The following is a 24,018-nucleotide window of genomic DNA, read 5'->3' on the forward strand; positions in this document are numbered from 1 at the left end:
CTGCAGATGAGCTGAGATAATGTGGCGCATAAGCAGATATTGCCCCTCTGGCCCTCACTTTGTAACATTAACCAGGAAAGGTGCATCTGAGTCAAAGACCATAAAAATTAATGGCTACAGTAAAGAGTCAGCTGTTATGCAGCCTTCCATTGGATTTGCTGGGGGCAATACACGTCTAAAAGCCTTGTGTGTGCACAATCTTGTTTTTTTTCCTGTTTATGGAGCAGTCGCCATGGACCAGTATCAAGGTACTACAGAAAAGAGTAATAAATATGAAAAGCACGAATCAGTAAGTGTGATATAATGTGATACAGTGAAGTGAAGGTGGCATAAAACCATGGCTGCACTTTGTTTCAATGCATACTGAAAGAGCAGAACTCATAGGTAATGACAAATTTACAAGTTGTTGCCTCTTGAAGCTGACCACATACCCTCCATCTGTGGACCTACACAGCACATAGACTAGCCGCCAGTATCTCTCTCACCTAAACTCTAATCATGTATAGGGTGCCCGAAGCATCACAGAGAATTCCCTAATAATGTTTACCTGCAGGGGAGTGTGGAAGATGAACCACACTTTACTCCATGCCTCTCAGTCTCACTCTTTCACACACACATGCGATAAGCTATAATAGATGGGCTGCCAGTCTCTGAGATACTGACACGTTTCCATTTCTCCTGAGATACAAACTACAGCATATATAGGGTGAGAAACGAGAGTGGAAAGTTTGAAGGAGGGATGAAAAAAAAAAAGGCCTCACTCAGATAAAAAAAAAACACTCGGGCTCTATGCACTTTGATGCTGACAAAAAGATCCATTAAGAGGCGGTAGAGTGCATCATGCTGCAGTTACAGCCACACTGGAATGGCATGCAAACATTCACTGACTGCTTAACAATAGCTACTGTATCCACCATACTAGCTATTAAAAGCCAAACAGCTCATAGTACCAGATCGTGCATAAACAGGAAAGGAACGCGAACAAAACCTGCATTTATTCAAGATGTTAACTACTTAGACTGCACAGGTCCACCACAGCGGCACTGTAACCTTTAAGAACTGAGTGCGTGCACTGGAATGCAGTGGAAGGCAACACATTAATTGCCTGCAGAGAAGAGCTGTAGATCACGGCTTCCCAAACGTTTTCATGCTGAGGACCTCCACAATAGAGGCACATTAGACCATAGACCCTCAATTTGAGAGGATTTTGTCCTTTTGAATCAAGATTATCAAGTCTTCACACTCAATCAATGATTGAACTGGCATCACTACACATTATAATCAAAACAGCCCAACCTGAAATCTTCCCTTGTTGTACAAACTGCCAACAAATGTGATAAAGGTTAAAATAATGTATTCCATTTTTTCTCCCCACAACCCACTGAAGGACGCCTGTCAGAAAACCAGAAAACCACTTCTCTAGATTCTATCGGGCAGGAAGTCATGCCCTTAAGTCCAAAATTCACATTAATCCCTGCAACACCCCAGCTACCTATCTGAACACTATCTCTCTGTCTATCTTGCATTCTCTTCCTGCTGCCCACATGCACCCTCCAAATGCACGTGCACACTTCAACATGGACTGCTAAAGCTGTATTTGTCATGTGGGTGCATTTGCTTCATTTGCCAAAAAAAAAAAAAAAAAAAAGGTCAGTTTGCAACCTAATGAAAGTGTCACTTTTGATTTTGATCACCACAGCGGGAGTAGTTGAAATTTTTACATAGATGATTTAATTGCACTGATTGAATTTTAGCCATGCTAGTGATATGGCTTGAGGGATGATGCTTTTGTTGGTCAGTTGTCATCAGGTCAGAATTTTAATTTAAAATGTTTCAATAATTGCAATTACTTCCAGAACAAGTGAATTTTTCAGTATCAGCTGCACTTACTGTTTAGTGCTTACCCGCAAATGTTTGCATGCTAACATGCTAAACTAAGACTCAATATCAACATGTAAACATCATCAGAGCATTTAGCTCTAAGCACCACTGTGTCTCACAGTGCTGCGAGAATATCTGGAGATGTTTATAACGTGTTTCTGGATTATTGATTAAGTTTGCAGAGTTTCTCTTTTCAATCAGGAACTATGAAAACACTAACTGTCTCCTTTTATTTTACAGTTAACCCCCAAGTTTGCAAGCTCCCCCATCTGCTGTCGAGTGTCATTAAACCAGAAGACATTAATATACAAAGACATTTGCATGCAGCCCCATGTTCGACAGTAGTTTGATCTGTTTTCTATACAGCCACTGGAACAGCCACAAGAGGAGAGGGAGTGCATGTGTATGTGGGTGCATCAATCCCTCATAGCCCTCTGTTTCCTGTCAGAAGTAATGAACTGAGAGGTTGTGATTTGGCTTGAGGAAAACAGGGCTACTGTGTGAATCAGCTCTGAGCTGGAGGGCATTCAAAACAATTTGCACACAAATATAGGCGCCATTTGCTTACATTAACATGTTTCACATTTGCCAAGAATGTTCATTAGCAGCTAGGTGGGGGGAAGTCTTAACAACATGAGAAAAACGACTCTATAGAGAGTAGAGATGCAGTTGAACTTATCTACTGAACTTTCATTTCAAAGCACATTTAACCGCTTGTGTGTGGTGTGTGTGTGTGTGTGTGTGTGTGTGTGTGGTCTGTTTCGAGAAAGAAGAAGCTGCTGATAGTGACTGTGGATGTTCATTTGAAATCATTCAGTTGTGACCTGCTTCTACTGCTTCTTTGCACATTTGCTACAATCTCATCCAAAATGCTTTACCCGCACCTGGACAGGATCACTGTGTGGATGAGGACAACAGAAAGAAAGGGGTAAAGAAAAGAAATGTGAAGGAAGAGAAGGGGGTAAAGAGGAAATTAAAAGCAGGAAAGCAGTGTGGTAATAATATTGTTTGCATTCATCTGAATGTCTATCAAGTCAGGCAATAGATACTGTAGATGTGTAAAAAGGCAAACAGGAGAGAGAACATCCATTTTGGAGAGAAGGAGGAGGTGGAGGACTGAGAGTGGGTGTGAGAGGACAGAGTGAGAGTCTATCTGTGTTGTGTCAGCTGCCATCTGTGTGTCAGACCACATCACAGAAACTGTGAGGCCTGTGCCCACACCTCCACTATCACCCTGCTGTCTGCTGGGCACCAACACTCACACATACTGTACACACGTCTCCAAACCACCAATGTCACTCTCTTCCTCAGACACACACACTTATGGTTACATATTGCACTCACTTGCTTTCAATCCACAGCGAGTGGACATAAGTGAACACACTTCATGTATTTTGGTCTACAGAAGGTTGAAAAATCTCTATCTCAGACAAAGCATTTTTTTCTTCTTTGATTGACTATCTCTGAAGAACTGTAACCACAACCTAATGTTGACCATGTCCTGTTTTCAAACCCCATTGTAGCTGCACTGGAATTACCTCTCACACTGCCATCTGTGTGAGGCCACTTATCCTTGAGAATAAAATACACAGCTGAGCACCAAAATGAGTCCACAAATCGAGGTATACTGCTATTAGCGTTTTATTTTTTTAATAGTGAGATAATGTAATGCAATGTTACGCCTTCTGGTTGCTAAGAGACATGTACGCTTCTAAATATGGCCTTGGTGGCAGTGTTTAGTCCATAACTGTAACGGTAAATATAGGTATATGGTAATAGGTATATTTTAGATTAACAGCAATAATGGAGAAGTATTTGAGATGTCTGATGTCTACATTTAAGTTAATATGCAACTTGAATATGGTAGTGATGGTTTGTGGACATACAGAAGTTGTCAAAAGTGGCAGGAGTAACACACACAAACTCACCTTTTGCTACGCTCTATTTCACAAACAACAGCTTCACGTAAATTGTGAAAGATAAAAACAAAAACAGCAGCTTTGTGACAACTAATTTGAACTCGTTTGTATGCACCTCTGTTCCCCGTGTTGATTTTCTCTGCATGTGACAGCTGTTTGTACCGGTGTTCTCTCTCCCAGGGTTGGTAATCAATGTCTGATGGTGAAACCTTGTACAGAAATGTAAATGTTTGGGTATTTGCATCCTATAGGAAGTACATAATTTTGCTGACATGCTTGCAGCTTCTGGGAAATGTATGACAGCAGTTGCTCTTCAATATAACACATGGTTGTACTTTCATTGACTCCTGTTAGCCTCAGCCCTAAAAAATTTGAAAATGGAAGCTTAAGAAGGCGTTCCACTTTGTTTCTGAATTGAGATGCAACATTAAAACGAAAAAAATGTCTTAGCTGTCAAGACTTTAGTAATGTGTAAATATGTTGCTAGGAAACATCTGTTGGACTGTCCATTCAAAGCAATTACCTTTGTAAACAGGAAGTCACTGTAGCACGATAACTGCCAAAAACAGTTTTAGTATACTATTACGGTAAACACTTAGTATGTAATGATTTAATGTTTCAGAGTTAGCAGTAATCATCCAGTTTACAATGAGTAGGAAATATCTGATTATGCTAACCTAGCTGACGTTATTCTAGACGTTTACATTAGAATGGGCATGGTTTGGCAGGGCGTAGCAGTGTATGCTTTAGTGAGCCCAGTGACCGTCTCAGTCCGTGCTCTGAAAGCAGTGCACTGAATAATACTTGCATACAATAATAGATCAGTTTATCTGATGCATGTCATGTTTGGATGCATACAGAAACTATTCATGTTTTTTCCCCATAATTTGTATTAGTTATTTGGTCTCACACCTATGTACATGGAAATCGATAGTCTGCCTTGTAAGCCTGTTTGAGCATCTATTAATGCAATATAGAGTACTATATTGATATCAGGATACAGACCCAACCCCCCCGACGACCCAATGCTTTCTGTGACGCAGGATGTAAGGCAAAGATGTAAGGCTGGGTGTAACTGTCCAGTAAAAACTAATCTCTATGTATGTACTAGTTTGTGTGGTGCAAGCCGATTCAGTTTAACGATGTGTAAATCTCTTCTTGACTAGGCTACATTTGAACATTCTTTAAAGAGTCTCTAGAGAGTTTTGGCTTGTGACCCCTTAAAAAAAAGTGTTTACACGTGTTACACGTCATGGCCATAATTATCTCGGAGCCTCTTGAGGAGTCTTAACTCTCAGCTCGAGAGCCACTATTTTAACCTTTGACACACTTCACCATTCATGAACTCCCAAATCTCTCTTATTTCCCTCAAGGACAGAGCCATTTTGCTTGTTAATTGCTCATGCTACACACATCTGACAGATTGTGTATGATGACATCTGGGGATCTGATGGAGTCTTGCTCTCCGTATGGACGGCCTCAGAGTCTGTTCATCTGACAGACTGAAGTCAAGGTCAGCCAAAAGGCACACACACAAAACACACTCCACTGCCATCACTGCAGGAGAACACACACACACAACTCATTAACTCTGATGGATTACAACACATTTCAAGCTAATAACGTAGACACACGTGTACACACCATGCATAAATGCACACACATACACACTCCGGGTCTATGGCAGCACATACAAACACAGATGGACACAGACCTGTCACCTCGGTGTCACCTTCAGTTAATCCTTGCGAGACAGAGAGCAATCCATCCACTGGCCACACAGATTTACCCATAATCCCTGTGAATGAACTCATTCAGAGCAGAAGCATGCTCCCTCAAAGTGTGAGGACACAATCTGTCCATATACAGTATGTACACACACACACACACACACACACACACACACACACACACACACACACACACGTTACAGATATGCTGTACAACACTTGTGCAAACTTAAAAAGGCACCTTGAAAGACTATCAGGAAGATAACTTCGGGAGCCATGATAATAGTGAGTGTGTGCTTTTTTAGTAGCTATGTTTGAGTGTGAGTGTGTGTGTGTAGACGCAGATTTAATTGGATGGGAATGTCACGTAGGACAGGGGACATGAGTGCTGCCGGTGGTGTAGGTCGTACACCAATTACTGCTCCGTGCTCTTCAAAACTAGACGGGAGATGGAAGACTGAGACCCCACTTCATTACCAAAGTAAGCCCCTGTGTTGATAGCAGCCATGTAGGGCAGCACTGTGGGGTTGTGGGTGGTAGTGGGAGGGGGGGGTTAAAATTAAAATTGACACCCAAATTGCTGAGGAGAAACAGGCTCCAGCCAAAGCTTGAGGTTTGATTGCTTAGTTTTTTGTGTGCTTTTAGGAAGCTATGAACTGTGTCGTGTTTTACAAAAAAAATGGTGTATGTCACTACTGAATAAACAGTGACACTAAATGGAAATATTTTATTAAGAATGGTTCATTAAGTTTCCTGCACATTTACTCCATATAAGTTGGGGCAGTATGCAACAAGACTAAGAGGATACAGCCATGCTAGCATCTCTGAGAGGCTGTACTATGGCACATAGTGCTTTGAGCTAAAAGCTAATGTCATGCTCAAAATGATAATGCTAAGCAAGTGTAATGTTTACCATGTTAATCATCTTAGTTTAGTATGTTAGAATGCTAAAAACAAAATCAGTGCCACATACATACATTAATATGCATTTGAAAAAAGAAAAAAAAGGAGGGAAATTAGAAAACAAACAAAAGAAAATCTAACAGTGTAAATGAAGTAGGACAATGAAGTCAATTTATAAATGAATGAGCTAAGAAAATATCATAAAATAAGAGGGTCTTCAGCAAGATTGGTTCCTATTGGCTCCCCTAATGGGGCCCATTAATAAATGATTCCCGTTTCCATTTAAAATAAATTAAAACACTTACTGGTGCGTGCACAGACACACACATATAAACACACACTAGGAAGTACAAAAGTCGAATATAGCACTGTGTCTGCACTTATCTCGTGTTGATGTGCGCACCTTCACCTTGGGTGTACACACACACAAACACACACACAGGACAAATCTATATATAACAACTAACCCTCCCACCTCCAGTGTCGATCCCTCCCTGGGTGCCGGCGAGGTGAGCTGTCTGGATATTGCGATGGTTTGCCAGGGCTATGCTTTCTAAAGGTCAGTTGTTGCTTCCTCCTGTGGGGGGATGGCGAACTGACTGCCAACCATCTCGGCGGCATCTGTCACATCCTAACCACTGATAATTAGCCAACAACGTACTGCTGCAACATGACTGACTGCATGAGCGACTGGGTGGCAGCCTGATACAAGAGAGAAAAAGGGGCACGTTTTTTTTCCATATATATGTGTGTGTGCCTGTGTGTTTTTGACAAGGAAAGATGGAAGATGAGAGAGAGAAAGAGAGGATAGAAAAAGGCACAGAAGCAGAAAGAGAGAAAAATGACTTGCCTGTTGGTAAAGGCTGGAAATTGTCCGAAGTGCCAGCCCATCGTTTATCAACGAGGCGGAAGCACATGCAGCTCGCACTACTCATTACCTGCAGCCTCTCTCTGCCTTTCCCTAATACCATCCTCAGGCAACACCTGCCGCTGCTCGCCAATGTTTCTCTATAACTGTCACGCACACACACACGCACGCACACACTCACACTCACTGCATCATCTACCTCCATGTCTCCGAGACCTCGGCGCCCCATTAGAAGACGATGAAGAGGAGACACTGTCTTTGCTCGAGCATGTCAGACAGATTCGACATCACCGGCCTCGCAGGCCCCAAATACACCCATCATCTCCTGCCCACCTAATCAGCGCGGTGAAGAGACGGAGGGAGCAATGGGACAGAAGGTGTGGGAGAGGATGGAGATTGTGGGTTAAAAGAGGAAACTGGGGGGAGGGGATAGAGGGAGGTGAGGAGGCATGGAGAGAGAGAAATATGAGAGAGATGTGATGATCTGCCTGATTTGGGCCCACTCTCTTTCAGCCCTGGAGCCTCAAAATCACTGAGAGACACGATAAGCTCCTCCATGGAGCTGGGAAATGATTGTGCACTTACATACAGTACACAAAAAATTTGAAAAGGCTACAACATACTACAGAACAGTACAAAAAACTACATTGAAATGTCTTAAAACAAAGGCGGAGTGTGAACACTTTATATTTTTGCAACAACTTTCTTATACAAGTTGCACAGTAACAGAACCATATATTTGGAAATCAATTAGAATCTTGTAGTCTCATAGTGTACCTCAAATCTGCATTATTTTTGCCACTGCTGTGGTATTTTATTTAGGGCTGCAGCTACCAATTATTTTTATTCTACCTTTATCTGCTGATTATTTTATCAAATAATTCATTGTTTAGTCCATAAAATGTCAAAAAGCTAAAAAAAAATGGCAATCACAATTCCACTGAGAACACTGTGCTCACATTTGAGAAGCTAGAATTAGGTTTTAATAGGGATGAAATGACTTAACTGGTTATCAAAATTACTGGAAATTAATATTGTGTTGATCAACAAACTGATTAATTGACTAATCATGTCAAAACTATTGCTAATTAAAAGCAGATTCATTGAAAAGTCTGCACTGCATTACCTCATAGCTGTAATGTAACTTGTTGTTCACTGTGATGGATTACACAACTCAAACAAATTTGCCGCACGGTTGGAAACCTGGCTAGCTGTGACGTAAACCGGATTTGTGGTAAATCATAACGTGCAAAGGAAATGAGTGAGCAGGACAGTGAGAGACACAGAGACAGAGATATGAGAAGTGAGAAGTTTAAATCAACACTGACATTTCAGAACGGTAATGAGGGTGTGTGGGAGTGTCAGTGTGGGGGAGGGATGGTGGGTGGTGGTGGCTGGGGTAGGATTGGAGGGTGAACCGGTGCCTTGACAGCGCAGTAGGGGCCAGCGCTGTGAAGTTGGTTAATCCTGAGGAGCAGGGGATTAGCTCGGCAGGGGGGAACCGCCTCAGCAGGGGGGTTCTGGGAGCCCGTTGTCCCCGACCACAGCGCCATGCTACAGGGCTACCGAGGGCTGGCTAACCCCCCCCTTCAAAACTAGCCCGAGGCACTCACTGACCTAGTATGTGGAAACTGATCCAGAGTAGACACACACACACACACACACACACACACACACACACACACACACACACACACACACACACACACACACACACACACCCACCCCCACCCCCCCCCAAAAAGATATGCACACCAGCTCATCGGTTCATTATTGCTGTAGCGAGGCTAGAAGGGCTGGGAGAGAAGAGCGAGGGTGTCTTCACATAAGCCAACTGGTTCCAGTGTGACTGATTGTGCAGAGCTCACAGGCCCACCTGGGGGCCGCTGCATGTACACGCTCCTCTCATCTTGTCCCATCGGCTCTGCGCTACTAAACTCTTCTCGGCGTGCTCCTCTTCTCTTTCTTTCCCTCTTTCGCTGCAGGGTCCCGAACACCCAGGGCTGCAGAGCGACGGGGCGCTCCGTTGTTATTAGCATCAACGCCCTGCTGATTATTTCCCCAATGTCTCCAAGAGAGAGTGCTGTTGGGCAGGGAGCTGAAAATGGACAAAGAAGGACCTCCATATTCAAGTCATTGTGTGGTATGTTTAAGAGAGCTGCCTGTATACATGTAGAGTGTGCATTTAAAATGTATCTGCATTCAGAGGGTGAGATCTAGAAGTGGATTGTATGTGTGAGCAGGGTAAATTTGAATGGACCGGACCAGCCTTGAGCTCCTCTTTCTGGCTGCATGACAGCTTCTTTTGCCTGCAGACAAAAGTAGCAGATCCCTGTCAGAGCGCACTCATACGGGCAGCCAGGAGGCACACCATGGCTCACCAGGACTCAAAGAGCAGCTGTAGCCTCTTCCGTCTATGAGTGCGACGTGGGGTCTCTCCCACCCCTGGCGTCCCACAGAAGGGGACCTTTCTCTGGGTGACTGGCAACCCAGCGAGCGCACCACCAGCGGACATCAAGTACTTAAGGACTTGTCAGTTCACGGAGCAGCCCACAGAAGACTTCAACTGTGTGCAGCGCGAGGCATGATGAAACCTCCCGCTGGAATCTCCATCTCGTCGTATCTTCTTGGTCATGGTTGAGTTGATAAAAATTCCCCGGAGCCATTCAGTGCATCTCCGTAAGGTCTTCAAGGCATTACGATACGCCCCCTGCATCAGACTAAGCCCACATTCTTGAAACGGCCCATTGTGCGGGTCCAAAGTATAACGCCACTTAATGGAAAAAGTAAAACTCAAGAAATAGATGGTGGAGGGTTGTGTTAAGAGCAGATCAAGCAATGGTTAAGTCAGAGCAAGGCTGAGCTGAACAACCTTTACGTAGATGGAAAAACCACAGTTCTGAAAATCAGCAGGAGATGATAGAATACTGATGTCTGAATAACTACACAGTGGAGCGGTAAAGTGCAGGGACGCTTCTACAAAAACAACAAGTACCAGTTAATGAATCTGAAAAACAACACATGAACAATGGAGTTTTTTCCAGAGATTTTACAGGCATTTGTTTATATACTGCAATTTAAAGGGTTGTTTTAATTTGAAAAGCCATAAAGAAGCCAGAGAACATGATCTTTGCGAATTAATATTCCCTCCTCCAGACTTGTTAGCCAAACAGCACAACATCCCTGTTGAGAAAAGGCTAGATGCTGTACTCAGTGTCATGTTGCTAACAGTCTTCATGCAATATTAACTTGCAATAGAGCTTGGAGGACGCACAAACCTGTGCATAGTGCGCAATAAATAAAACAAAACCATCTGTGATTGACACATCATTAGACATCCATGAATTATTCAATATCTGCAATCATATTGGTTTGCCAATGGATCAACATGCCACGGAGCATGCAGGCCGAGGGTACCTGATTGCAAGTTAAAAGCCTCCCGAACTTGACTGCTCCCATCCCTAAAAATCTGTCAGTCATTAGTGTAGAGAGCAGAGTAAGGAATAAAGCCTGCTCGGTCCTCTGAGTGCTGATTTGGACCTCCTGCCGTTTCCCAAGAAAGACTGCATCCTACTAGCTTTGAGATGGCTCTGATTGAAGACATAATTGTGAATGCGGGTGAATTTCACGGTTAGGAGCGTGAAACCCTCAGTGAGATGGAAGGAGAGATGAGGGAGTGAGGGAGGCAGAAAAGGACTGCAAATGAGGAGTCAGGGTGCTGAGAGCCAGAGCTGGAAGGTGAGAAACCTTGGCTGAGGCCGGCTGATATATGCGGACACACAAGACAGACACACAAATAAATACAAGTGCGCGCACAGTGGCATGCATATGTACATATACTCAAGGAACAATGAATACTGGAACACACCTAGTGCGAGCAGAAATGCAGACGCATACACAATGACAAAAGATTGGCTGCGTGTAAACAATCTCCGCATCAATCACTCTATGAGCTGAGCAAATCAACTCTGGCTGTCGCACCGTTTCATGCCATTCCCCAGCCTTCAGATACAATCTCCACCAGCCAACTGCATATCAAACAAGGCAGCCATTCACATGCACTGACTAATGATTTCTGAATGTTATTAGCTCCCTACATTACAACTGCACTTCAGACCTGTGCAGTTCTTCCTCCTTGGGCAGAGGCGACAAAAAAAAAAGAAAAAAAAAAGGCATGGAGTAACAGTTCCCTTATCTCCACTGGCCAGGGTTAAGTCCTGCTGTGGACTGGTTGCCTCCCTGTTGGAGTCTCTACTATCTTTAGAGTTTTTGGCCCAACAATGCTGAGCTGCAGCATAGCCAACTGTGTCTCACAGCAGAGCCATACCTGCCAAATCTGGTGGTTAGCTACAAAATAAAGGATCAGCAGTTAATGGGGCTCATTTATCAAAGCAGATATGAACAAATGCTTTCAGAAATGGCCTGAAAGTGATCTAGATCATCTACATCAACTTTGAGATTTATGTAACGGTTCCTATGACAACTTTATGACCTTCTTCAGCTAAAGTGTGAAATTTTAAGTTCAGAAAAGTGCTTTCAGTGTACGCAGAAGCAAACTTCAGGCACTTGTGCGTAGGAACAGGAGCAAAGCCAAGGTTTAAAATAAATAGTTTAAAAAAAACTTTTATTTAGTCACATAGTTGTTGATGTGAAAAGTAAAATAACAAAAGGTTTCAACCTGTGTACAGTTCAAAACTCAAGAATAATATGCATCAGCTAAATAGTTGTCAAGTTGGAATGGATTTTCAGACAAATAATCAGTCTAATCGTGATTGTGTGCTGTGTCTTGTTACAAAAAAGCTAATTAAAGGAATTAAATAAACTGCTGTTTGTGAGTCTTATGAAATAAACTGCTGTTGTTAATCTGTCAAGCTCCTTCCCAAGCCACTGAGATTGTACATGATTTATAGCACCTGTCTTGTGAGTTGATTTGACAGACCAGCTGCCAGTTGTTAAAATCCTCCTTAAGCTTTGAAATGGCTCATTCTTCCTTAGGAAAACAAACATGCATATTCAGGTGCAGAACTTGCCCCCATACCGATTTCCTTCACATACTCAAAGTATTTCAAAATAAAGTCAGTGGGAGTGAGTCAGGGTGAATTAAGCTGCAGATGAATTCAACTTTTCATTTGTAAGAGAGAAAACAAGTTATTCCTTCTTTCAAAAGTCAGGTTGCACAACCTCATAATAACCTTAAATGCCAATTTTGTTTTTTTAAAGTCGTCCATCCTTATCTCTATTGAGCATGGATGTGAGGTATTGCTTCAGGTTGAATAGAGAATTTATTGTTGTTGGTAAATGAGATTATTCAGCTGAGACGCACTGATGTATTTTTGTAGTCCATGACAAAGATGGCCATCTATGGTGTCTTTGTTGTCACATAATTCCTTGGTTGCTTTATATCCCACCAGAGAAGTGATGGATGATTGTTGAACGTTTTTAAAAAGGAGGCTTATTAAAGTGGTAGGAATATCTCTCAAAGAAGCAAATCTGCATTTTGGCTTGAAACTGGGTATTTATACTTGTGGAGCACTTGGCCCTACTGTTATTCAGTCCTAATGAATACCATGTTCTTAAAAAAAAAAATTTGAGGTAGACGTCGCTCATTCATTGCATTAATTTTTCCACAAACCCCCACCGCATTATTTTTGCTTTATAGGCTCACTTCACTCTCACAATCAAGATGTACTTTCTCCCAGACATATGGACTGATGTCTGAATGTCTACACTGGCGACAAGCGTATAAAGCAATGTAATGTTCTTCCTCAGAACCTAAACTTCTTTTTGCAGAGAATATTGAAGATAAAAAACAGGTTTTATCTGCAAGATGCAGAATATTTCAGATCTTCACCGTTGTTATTCCCCACTTACGACTCTCTAGCTCATCACATTAAATATACTTAGATGTTCTGCTCTCTATAAAAGTGCATGCATCTCACACTGCCAGTTGATTAATCTACTAAGTCATTCACAGCAGGTCAACACATCTTGTCATAAAAAGGTAGTCTATCCAAATAACACATTTTAAATGGAAATCTGAACAAATGAATAATGCATTTGTAATCATTATCATGAAAAATGAACACCAAAAAATCCTCAATACAATATAAGTCGATATAATACATTGGCAGGAGTTGCATGAATATCTGTCTGTGCCCTCTGTAAGAGCACAAACTTCCATGTATTTAAGCGTTTTATTTCCAGAATAGGGAGTCTTTAGACCACCTGACTCAATTTTGACTCTCGCTCCACATAGTGGTTTCTAAAAAAGACAACATAAAAGCCTGGGTTGCTTAGAAACAAGCCCGTTGACTTTTCTGACAATTTGCCCAAACAGATTGAGAGACCTGGTAGCTTTTAAATGATAAGGCCGGTAAGTATGACCCTGACCTAGTGTTACAAATGGTTTGCTTCAGCCTTAGTACCATGCATTTCTTCTTCCTTCCTGTTAAGAGTCAACTATTTTGTTCGGTGTGTGGTTTATTTCTCCCTAGCTGTTGCAACCTTTGAGAGTGCAAAGCTAGGGCAGTAATACCAAGCAGAAGGGGCCTCTGGCAGTTCTTAGAGAGAGGCAAAGTAGGTTAAAGTTTTATGGGGCTGATAATTGAGTCCAGTTGATCGGGGCCTCGGAGAAGCTTCATGATTGCAGAGAAAATGCACACAAGGGCACAGACAGAGAAACACATACAAACACATCACATGACGAGATGCTGATTTCTTTGGAGCTGTGAATACCCCAGATGCACCGGCAGCTCTCAAATTAAGCAGCTCAGAGACAGAGGAATCAAATGCGTTTCCATTATGGGGCAAATATTCCATCTACCCCCTGTCATAACGACACTGTATGGCAGCATTATGGGGAAATATCAAATTAGGCTGTTTCATTTGGAGGACTGTTGTGCATTGCGAACAGCTTTGGAGATCAATTGAGCTGCTAGGTAATGAGCGGCAGCGGCCTGCTCTAATATACTCAGTAATGTTCTTTTGATTGCTTTGGTTAATCTCGCTCTGCTGTGCAGGGGAGGTAGCCCCCCTCTCTATCCTGAGACTCACTCCTCAGCCCAGGTTAGAAGGAAAAATAAGAAATAGGGAGCAGTGTTACAATAGTCAAGTGACATTAATCCGATTATTAAATCTGGACGATCCCTAGTCATGTTATATACCTCTAGGAATTATTATACTCCATGAGGACACTGTCTGGTTTTATACTGAAAACACCAAAAAAATAAGAAGTAAAAGACCCAGCTGAACAGGCCACAGTGGATGACCTTCAAATGAAGTGTCGGCGACGTGTCGATGCTGAAGTGGATGGAATCAGACACAGTATACCACTTTGCTCTATGAAAGCAAATCCTCTCACTCATGCGCCACTCACAAACAAGTAAGAGGCTCTGTCGCTCCACAACAACACTCACAGCTGTGACCATTTAATATGCTCCGGCTCAGATTCATTCCTCTGCACCTTTTGCTCTCACAGAAAATGCTAACAAACCTGTCCAACCACTTTTTCAATATGCTCCACCACACTACTGTATGCCACACCATCTGCCGTGTTTAGCTGCGCAGTGTGAATATTTATTTGCTGAAACTGGATTGCTCAGCATCCACCTACTTTTGCAGAATCGTCCGCACGCGCGCCCTGAGATGGCTGTCAAATTGGGGTTAGAGTTGTGTGGGGCTGCGCAGGCACCAGCTGGGAGCTGCTGGAGGTGTCTGTTGTTTGGAGACTGGCTGATGTTGATTTTGCACGACTCTTACCTCTCCACGTGGTCTAGGTTCCCTGATACGCCCAGTCCTCCAATGGTGTAGAGCTTGCCGTCGTATACCAGGCTGTTGTGTCTGCAGCGGGCTACCGTCATCCGGGACACCAGATTCCAGTTGTCCAGCAGGGACATGTAGCACCATACATCAGCCACCATCACACCAGACTCTGTGCCACCTGAAAGATATAAGGATAAGAGTTATTAGAGTCGGTATGTAGAGGGATTATGAATTTTCCTAGGGAACCAAGAACCTTTTGAGGAACTTCTACTTGGGTTTTGAACAGAGCTTAAAGCAAAAAGTACTTTCCAATGGTTCAGAGTATTTAGAGCTGAACGTTGCTGACTGGTCAAACAGATTCTTTTTCACTTACTACAAAGTGAGCAAGTACCGGGTGACTTTAGTACAAATATTAAGAGGACGGGTGGAAATTTGTTTTAATATCTATTAAAATGAAATACAAAGTTATATTGTCGGATTCCCCATAGATAAGAGTTTCATCATGGTTACGTGAAACATTTGGTGGATCATCTACTTTTGGAGTCAAACTCATTCCACCTCTTCATTCCTTTATTACATCCACTTAAAAATACAGGAAGAGTAATGTGACATGAAATACAAAAGGTTCTGCAGATTCAGTGAAAACACAGTCCAAAGTCCAAGAGGAACTTCTAGCTTGTAGTTCAGTTCCTGTAGCTTCTTAGTATCTAGTAACTATTACGTTGAAAAGGGCTTTATGACTTTTTTATAGTATATAGAAGGGAGGTTTTGGATACATAAAAAACTGGCATCAAGTAGTAGGACAATTTTGGCAAAAAGTTGTTTTTCTTTCATTTTTCCAACTATTTTCTATTAAGTACTGAAATCTCCACCCCTACACATATATTTTTCAGAAGTGTTGGTGAGTGAGTTGGACAGCTTTAACAGACTGAAAGTTGCTGCTGCTGCAGTGTTGACTAGTCAACCGACCAACCATCAAAACTACACTGTCTTCAAAGCAGCCTTGTTAGCTGTGTAGTTTGACATGTAACACCAGCCGTGACTCAGTGACCCTGCTCCGGGTGTGAAGAAGGTTACAGACCAGAGCCCGTTGATTGGCTAGCTAGAACACCTCTGATTTCTCCACCGGCTGTCTGACTCCCAGCGGACACATGCAGACCTGTTCCAATGCCCAAACACAAATTTACATTTATATGAAAAGAGGGAGAGGAAAGGTACACGCAGGACAAATCCTGCTGCATTTCCACGGTGCAATGTCAAGGTCTGAGTACCGTGCAGGATTCTCGCACAAATGGACCGTGGAGGGAGAAATTCAGTCTACCTCTGGAGGAGCAACTTAAAGGTGTCTCATAGAGGGAGTCACAGAGTGCACAGTGTGCCACTATGGAACAAAATAAACTGCAGAACACTGCGGCGACTGTAAAGCCAGACAGAGGGGAAAAAAAGTAAAGTTAAAAAAAAATGCTCCACACAAGGTAAATAGGAGGGACATTCCATACAAAAAGGACTCTTCTGAAAAGAAAGACATTAAAGTTGTGTGCAGTTTGTAAAAGCAACAGTAAGCTTTGAGGACAGCCACCCTTTTAAAACTCTCACTGTTTCACAAAGGTCACAAGAAGATGGCAATGGTCTGGGTAGCCTCTGCAGAATCATATCTGTCAGAGAGAAAATGTCCTCACTAAGAGACCACAAATGTCAAGTGTGGAGACCTTTGTCAGGACTCATGACGATCAAAGGGATTTTACCAAAAGAGGTCAGAGACCAGAAATTCCATGGTTTGCTTTTCATTATCTAAAACCATAATGTTTTGGAGTTTTTTTTTATTGTCAGAAAACTGTGCCCATGATAAAATCAAGAGAGGAAATGTTTATTACCTTTTGGGGAGTGAGTTTTATCGCCCTCATCAGAGTCTCTAGCAAGTCTATAGTGAGGCTAGTGGTGCTTGGAGCAAAATTCTAATGTCATAATGCTAACATGCTCACAATGACAATGTGAACATTGTGATGTTTAGCAGATATATTTTCTATCTTAGTATGCTTACATTGGCTAATGTCATTAGTTTTGCAGGTATTTAGTTTTACAGCAAACAAAAGTATAACACAAATTGTAATTTGACTTGATGACCGATGATTACCATCCATAGAGCCATGCTGCTACTGCTGTAAGAAACTATGTAGATGTAGCAAAATCAGCCTGATGTTAGAATATAATAATAACTTGTTCCTGAATTAAAGGGATAACCTTTCACTACTGCAGTGTGACAAACCGATGGCATCCACTGTCCTCCTGTTCTGTGCCACTAAATGAGTGCTACAGGAAAGCTACAATTGTGCTGCTGGAGTGGGCGATTTAGCTCACCTGACAGGTAGATGTTGTCTCCCGCCGAGATGACACTGAAGAACTCGCGGTCGTAGAAGGGCAGGCTGGCCAGCGGGTACCACTTACTGTTCTGGGGGTTAAAACAGGTGACTGCTGTCAGGGAACGCTGGTTCATCCCGATTGCCTGGCGCCCTCCCACCAGAACTATCACCTCCGCTACACCTAGAGGACAAAGGAACAGGAGGAGGATGGAGGAAGAGGATGATTGGGGTGGACAAAGAAAGGAAAAAGATGGGAGAAAGCAGTCCATCAGGGAAGGTTTGCACCAGCAAACAGGGGCCAGGATTTAATCAAAGTGTCTTTGAGACTGCAGTAACTAACAGGCGTGATGTTTTGTGGGGTGTTTCTTCATGTCTACATATTTATGTATGGCTTTCAAGAGCAAGGTGAAAAATGTTGTTCATTTAATAATGGCACACTTAAAAAACCTTTAAAAACGTAAAAAGCTTTTAATTTTGAAGGACCTTGATAGGCTGTGTGAAAACGGACTAAAAGTCACAGATAAAAGTCTGCTGATGAATTCATCAGGCCTTGGCCGTCCCTGAGTCAATAAGCTTTTCGGGAAATGCAAAACAAAATGCAAAATAGAAAAGTTTCCTCTTGGTCACAGGAAACTACTGAGTTGAATGGGAAAGTATAACTCAATCACCAGGACTGATGGGGCTGCCATTTGTTTGGTTGCTACCCAGCTCACTTACTCTCCCTTCCTACACATAACACAAGCACTAACTTACACACTCACTTGTCCATACACTCACAGTGAAACATACACTGTTTGGGCATGGCATAAGAGAATCGCAAAATCAATAGGTGAGAATCAATGTGTGTACATTTGTACGCGGAGATGTGTCTTGTCCTATATACACACACACACACACACCCACACGTGCTGAAGACGTTGTGTGATTAAAAAGATACTTGAAGCACATTCAGCACTTGTCCCGATTACTCCTCACCCTGATCTCTGCTCTCAGACACGCATGCACACGCGCACACACACACACGCACACGCACACACACACACACACACACACACACACACACACACACACACACACACACACACACACACACACACACACAGCTGCTGGATAAAGACACCAGTGATCCAAAACACACAAACAGGTTGGCAGGCTGCCACATGCGTGTCTCAGGTCCTCTCAGTCTTCAGCAGCAGGCTCCAGTGAGCAGGCAAGACGACGAGCCGCCAGACAGAAATGAGCTGTGTGTTTGTAAGCAGCAGGCAGGCAGGCAGAGAGGGAGGCGAGCCAGGGAAGGAGAGGAGGGTGATAGGGAGAGATAGAGACGGTGCGAGAAGAGACAAAGCAAGAAAAACAAAGAGGGAATGAAAGAGAGGGTGGGGAGGGAGAGCTAATCTTCATACACTCCATACCAAGGCTAACCACTGGTTCATCTGCTCGGATCGATACTTTTCCACACAGACACTCTCCTGACAGGCACATCCATAGGCGGCCGTCTTTCCTTCTGCTTTTTTCTGTTAAAAAAGAATTCCCTTATATTTTTTTCTCAAGCTTGTCTTTTTCTTTTAAAGCTGGTAAAACAGAGAGATTTTCTCTAGGAAGAGGAAAAAAGGGTAAAAGAGGGGAAAGATACAAAAACTACAATGGGCTTTGCTGAGGCTGAGCAAACAGACAGAGCAGTAAGCATTGCCTCAGACATATCGTGGACATACAGCTTAGACTTAGTGGACAGCTTAAAGCTGGCTGGCACTCTTCCTCGGTGAGATTTTAAGAATGTGTTCCTCTGCGTAGGACGAAAAGGAAAGTGATGGCTCAAGGAGAAATTGTGACAATGTCACTGTGAACATGAAGGTCTGGTACACAAAAGCTAAATAAATGACCATCATGAGAAAATGCGGAAGGTGTAGGAGTCGCACCCGTTGCCGCCCCTTTTGGCAGCGCGTGAAAGATGTGTGCGAATTTGGAGCGATGCAAAAAAAAAATTTGAGTTGAATTTGTTCCCATCATGGGCCAGTTTTCACAGCTTCATGGCATCACGCCCCAGACTACAAGCCTCAAACGGCCCTGAAGACCTCCAACAGACCTTGGATATGCAGCTAATAAATGGGAGTGTAGTTTTATAGGACAGTCGCAGCTACAGCGGCTGTTCTTTGAAAAAAAATTAAGTGAAAACAGGCTCTTTGTCTTCTCTCTCATGAGCCTCCAACCTTACCCACACACACACACACACACACACACACACACACACATTAATTATATTGACTTTGTTCTGCTATTGTTCTTCCTCATGATTAGTTTGCTGCTATTGCTGTACATGTTTGTACTCCATTTCTCTTTATCACACGATATTTTTCAACTTTATTGGATTTTAAAAGTTTGACTGTTTTCTGTGCCTTTATAGGATTACATTTTTCATCTCTTTTCATCTCCTTTTCTTTCATCCCATTAGCTGTTTCAGTTTGTTGATATTGACTGCCTCAATTAACTTGGCAAAGTTCCTATGTCTATGTCTGAGCCAATTTGGCATTTTCTTTTTGCTGTGCACATCAATCAATGTTATACTGTTTAACGTTTGTTTTAATATCTGTATACATTCATATGGTTAAAAAAGAAATATCGAATTCAATTCCATCTTAAAACATGGTGGAGAATGTACAAATATTACATTTCCTGATGCCACTGCTTTATTGGATCTTTTTCTCTTTAGTTTGACAATGTAAAAGAAAAAGAAAAAAAAGTGTAATTTCTTCTGTTGTTTTTCTACACAGACTTTCTCCTCCACCACACCAACTTGAACCCCCACAGTGTCTAATTAGAGCAACTTAATATTGCCTAACGCAATCCCACATGCTGCCTCAACGTGCCCAATTGTATATCTGTGGACATGCAGGTCTTTATTATCACCTAGTGCACATGTGCAGGGTTGTTCTCAGCGCTTTCCGCTTGGCCAGACACGTCAGGGAGAGTCCACATCTGGGCGTTGAGGCTGCTGCGCAGCTCTGACCCCTGAAGCCCTGAACACATTCACAAGCTAACACAACCCAACACTGACCTGTCAGAACGCAACAAAACAGGAGAGCGGCGCCGCTGACGGGGAGTCACGGCATTGGATCAGATGGTTGCATGAGTGTGTGCATGAGTGTGTGCATGTGTGCATATGTGTGAGTTTTTCCTAAGAATACGAAGCCTCATAGGGATGGCTGTCAGTCAGTCGGAGGTTTGAAGGGAGTTAGGTACAGGGATGAAGGGATGGAAGATCGAAGGATAGAGACGAGTGGTTGGGGATGAAGGGATAACCAAGTCTTGACAGCTCTTGTTTTTTTCCCTGACGGAGTTTATACCCATGGCAGTTTTGGGGAGAAAATGTCTCTCCTTCTCCTGATTGTTACTGACCTTTTGTTATATTTTTAGTATATTCTACATTCCTATATTGAGGAAATATCAACTGGGCACGAGCTTTGAGCAATATGTAGACACATATGTAACCAAACGCATTATTAAGTGGATGCTAGGGTCTTGTTTGTAACTCTGGGCAGCCACTGTTAAGCTTGTATTTAATTCTCTATCCCCACATGCATACAAAACTGAAATGCAGTGAAATATGCAAGGAAATAATGCAAAATAAGGACAAGCTAGCTAGTAAAACAAAACTGGGGAAATGCTTTTGAAATCCAAATGAAATTCAGTGACTGCCTAACCTGGGTTGACTAATTTTGGAAAACAAGCAGTAAGCATTCTGACAGATTATCTTTTTTTAACTTGATATAGCTAAATTGTTAGCAAGCAGTTACAGGAGCAGCACTGGCACTCCTTTGGAATCCTGTTTGTGTCTTGTGTAATTCCAATATTTAGTTGCTTTTTGGCTCTGGGTGAAAACAATCCACTCTCAGCTGCTTAATGTTCCACTGTGTTCTCTAGCTAGTCTCTTATTTAGTCTGCCTGCTGTTTTGCTGTGCAGGTAGTGTCCAGTTTTTATAGTGCTTTTTCCACTGAAAACCCTGCCTGCTGCATCTGGAAATGACACTGATAACAGCAGTGAGAGTGAACCAAAACAGTACAGTTGTAGGCCGTAAAACTGTAAGACACTGAAGAGTTACTGATAATTATCTGGGTTCGTCACTACGAGCGACACTTGGTAGTCATTTGATCTATTAACTTAAAAACATTGATTATCGATGCTTTAAGAAATGCCTGAAATGGTAAAATAGAACAGCAACAACCGAGTCTTCAGTGAGACGTGAGAACAGTGAAGCAGTACGGCAGTGTGTGTTAGGTGTAAACAGAGACTACAACGGTAACATCTGGAGCCCAATATTAAATCTCTCAGAGGAAGCTTGCAGCCATTGCAGTCTGTGAATTGTTTGGCAAAGAAAGTCCCAAAAATGATGTATTCTGAGGGACGGACAGGCTCGTGTAAGAGCGGAATCTCAAATTGAAGTTGATGCCCACCCACAGAGCGTGACACGCACACGCACACACACACACATACACACGCACACGCACACACACACACACACACACAAACACACCCTGACAGTTTCTGCGTATTGCTTCCAACCTAACTCGACTTCAACCAAATGAAACCTATCAGTGACAGGAGCACGCCGCCCATGCTTTACCCCATGCTGGAAACAGGCTGGATCCTCACTGTGGACACACACACACACACACACACACACACACACACGAACGTACAGTCACTCCAGCAGAAGAGACGTTGATGGAAAGATGAAGACAGAACGGAAAGATTCTGTCGTTTCCTCTTCCCAGCTGCCATGCTGAGTCTTATCTCACCTTGTTATGTGTCTCCTTGCTCTCTGCCCCATGCTGTGACCCTGCTTTCCTTATTCCTCTTCTTTTCTACCCCGCGGCTAACACCTCCCTCGTTCTCTTCCTTTCTCTCTTTCTCAACCCACAGGAGACTTTACTCTATCTCTCTCTCACTTTCTCTCTCTTCAAGTCGTTCCCTCTCAAACCCCAGGAGTCTTTGCTTTTTGTCAGTATACTCCTCCATTTCATCGTCCTTCACTGCATCCTGTTCTTTCAGCCTGTGCACCTTAACCTGTATTTCAGGCTTTTCGTGACCTTGCTTTAACCAGCCATACTGCAGGTACAGTCAAAGGGGCATTGTAGGGTTGGGTTGAGTGAAGTGGCATAGACATACACATTGACACCTAGTAGTTACTCCGCATGGTTGTTTGTACTACAACAAATACCAGCTTCAAAATTCTTGAAAGCAGCTGTTGGAAAAACAATCTCACCTCAAGGTATATTAAGTAACTGTTCTGGAGGTTACAGTCATATCACACAGTTTTCATTGGCACTGTTTCCTGGCTCAGAAATGAATTTGAAGGCTCAAATTTTAAGCCAACATATAGGAGAAGTAAAGTGGTTCTAAATAAAGGAATTCTGACCATTTACAATGTCCATAATAAATAAGCTTATTCTTATATGCTGATGTGATATGATTAAAAGTGACACAACAGTACCTAAATGGACCTCAAAATGGAATGGGCTCGTCAAATTTTAAATGATCTATGTTCCTTCTTTAAACTGAATGATCACATCAGGAAGCGACAGGTTACATGCTGCTTTTCATGGTCTTTAGTTGAGGCTTGGATTTGTTTTGTAATTTGCTGCCTGAAACTGTTTGTTTAGTACAAATCTAGGCTTATAGAAGCACTGTTTCTAAGGTTAATACCTCAGCAACCACCTATCTGCAACAGAGTTGTTACATCATAATCGATGGAAGGATTTTGCTGTCTTTCATTAGGCTTTTAAAGCATAAATAGCATACTAATTGTCGTAGTTTAAAGCAGACTTGGCTCTTTCAGTAACCAGTGAGACTCAGGGTCATTCAGTCGGCTCAATGCAGCTTGAGGATAAGGCGTTAGAAATAAGTTCCTTCACGTGCTAAACACCTCTACACTGCAAAGTCGTGGTATCTAATTAGTAAGTTGCAGTTTGTTTTGCACAATTCACATCTCAGTCTCAGAGATGGAAAGTCCTTATCCGACTTCTCTGCTTCTCTTCATTCACTATACATCTCTCCTCCTTTTTGACAGTACAGATTTAAACAGAGAAATCCACAGGGGATTTAACTCAAAACTGTACTTTACGAATGAGTACATCGCTGTAATATCATTGTTCTCCTACATTCAGATTTTGGGCTCAGTTTTTCATTAGTCTTTAACTTTATTATTATCCTGAAGATAATTTGGTTGGTTTGCAGTCAGACATTAAACACATAAATCACAGGAACACACAGATGACAATTAAAAACAATAATCTAGTCTAGTCTGATGAGACAAAATGTGTCTGCTTGTGAGTCAATGTGTGACATGTATAAATACATGTGTAAATATATTAATATAATGTATAACTGGGGAAAACTGGAAGTGTGCAGACGTTTACTCACTGGGTATCACAGCCACAGTGACACTGGCAGTCTGTCTCTCTGGGCTCAGAGCAGTTTATATCTCACTGCTGGTCCATAACCATTTCCTCTTATCTCAGCCGCTTCTCTCTAATCTCTCTCTTTTACTTTTTTCCTACCTAATCCTATGATTTCTCTCCTAGGGTGTTAATTTGCAATG

The 24,018-nt window shown here is 42.5% G+C and overlaps 1 protein-coding gene across 4 annotated transcripts in view; it reads right to left on the reverse strand.

Moving 5' to 3' along the window:
• The window catches only part of LOC127367926 (kelch-like protein 29), a 201,858-nt gene that overhangs the window by 18,407 nt on the left and 159,433 nt on the right, over nt 1-24,018 (reverse strand). For all 4 annotated transcript variants that reach the window (XM_051408182.1, XM_051408181.1, XM_051408183.1 and 1 more), the window contains 2 exons: nt 17,421-17,603; nt 15,060-15,240 (listed from right to left, as the gene is read on the reverse strand). In XM_051408182.1, coding sequence (XP_051264142.1) covers nt 15,060-15,240; nt 17,421-17,603 — 364 coding nt within the window. The remainder of the gene's footprint in view (nt 1-15,059; nt 15,241-17,420; nt 17,604-24,018) is intronic.

Source organism: Dicentrarchus labrax, unplaced genomic scaffold (assembly GCF_905237075.1).
Source record: "Dicentrarchus labrax unplaced genomic scaffold, dlabrax2021, whole genome shotgun sequence".
Lineage (NCBI taxonomy): Eukaryota > Metazoa > Chordata > Actinopteri > Moronidae > Dicentrarchus > Dicentrarchus labrax.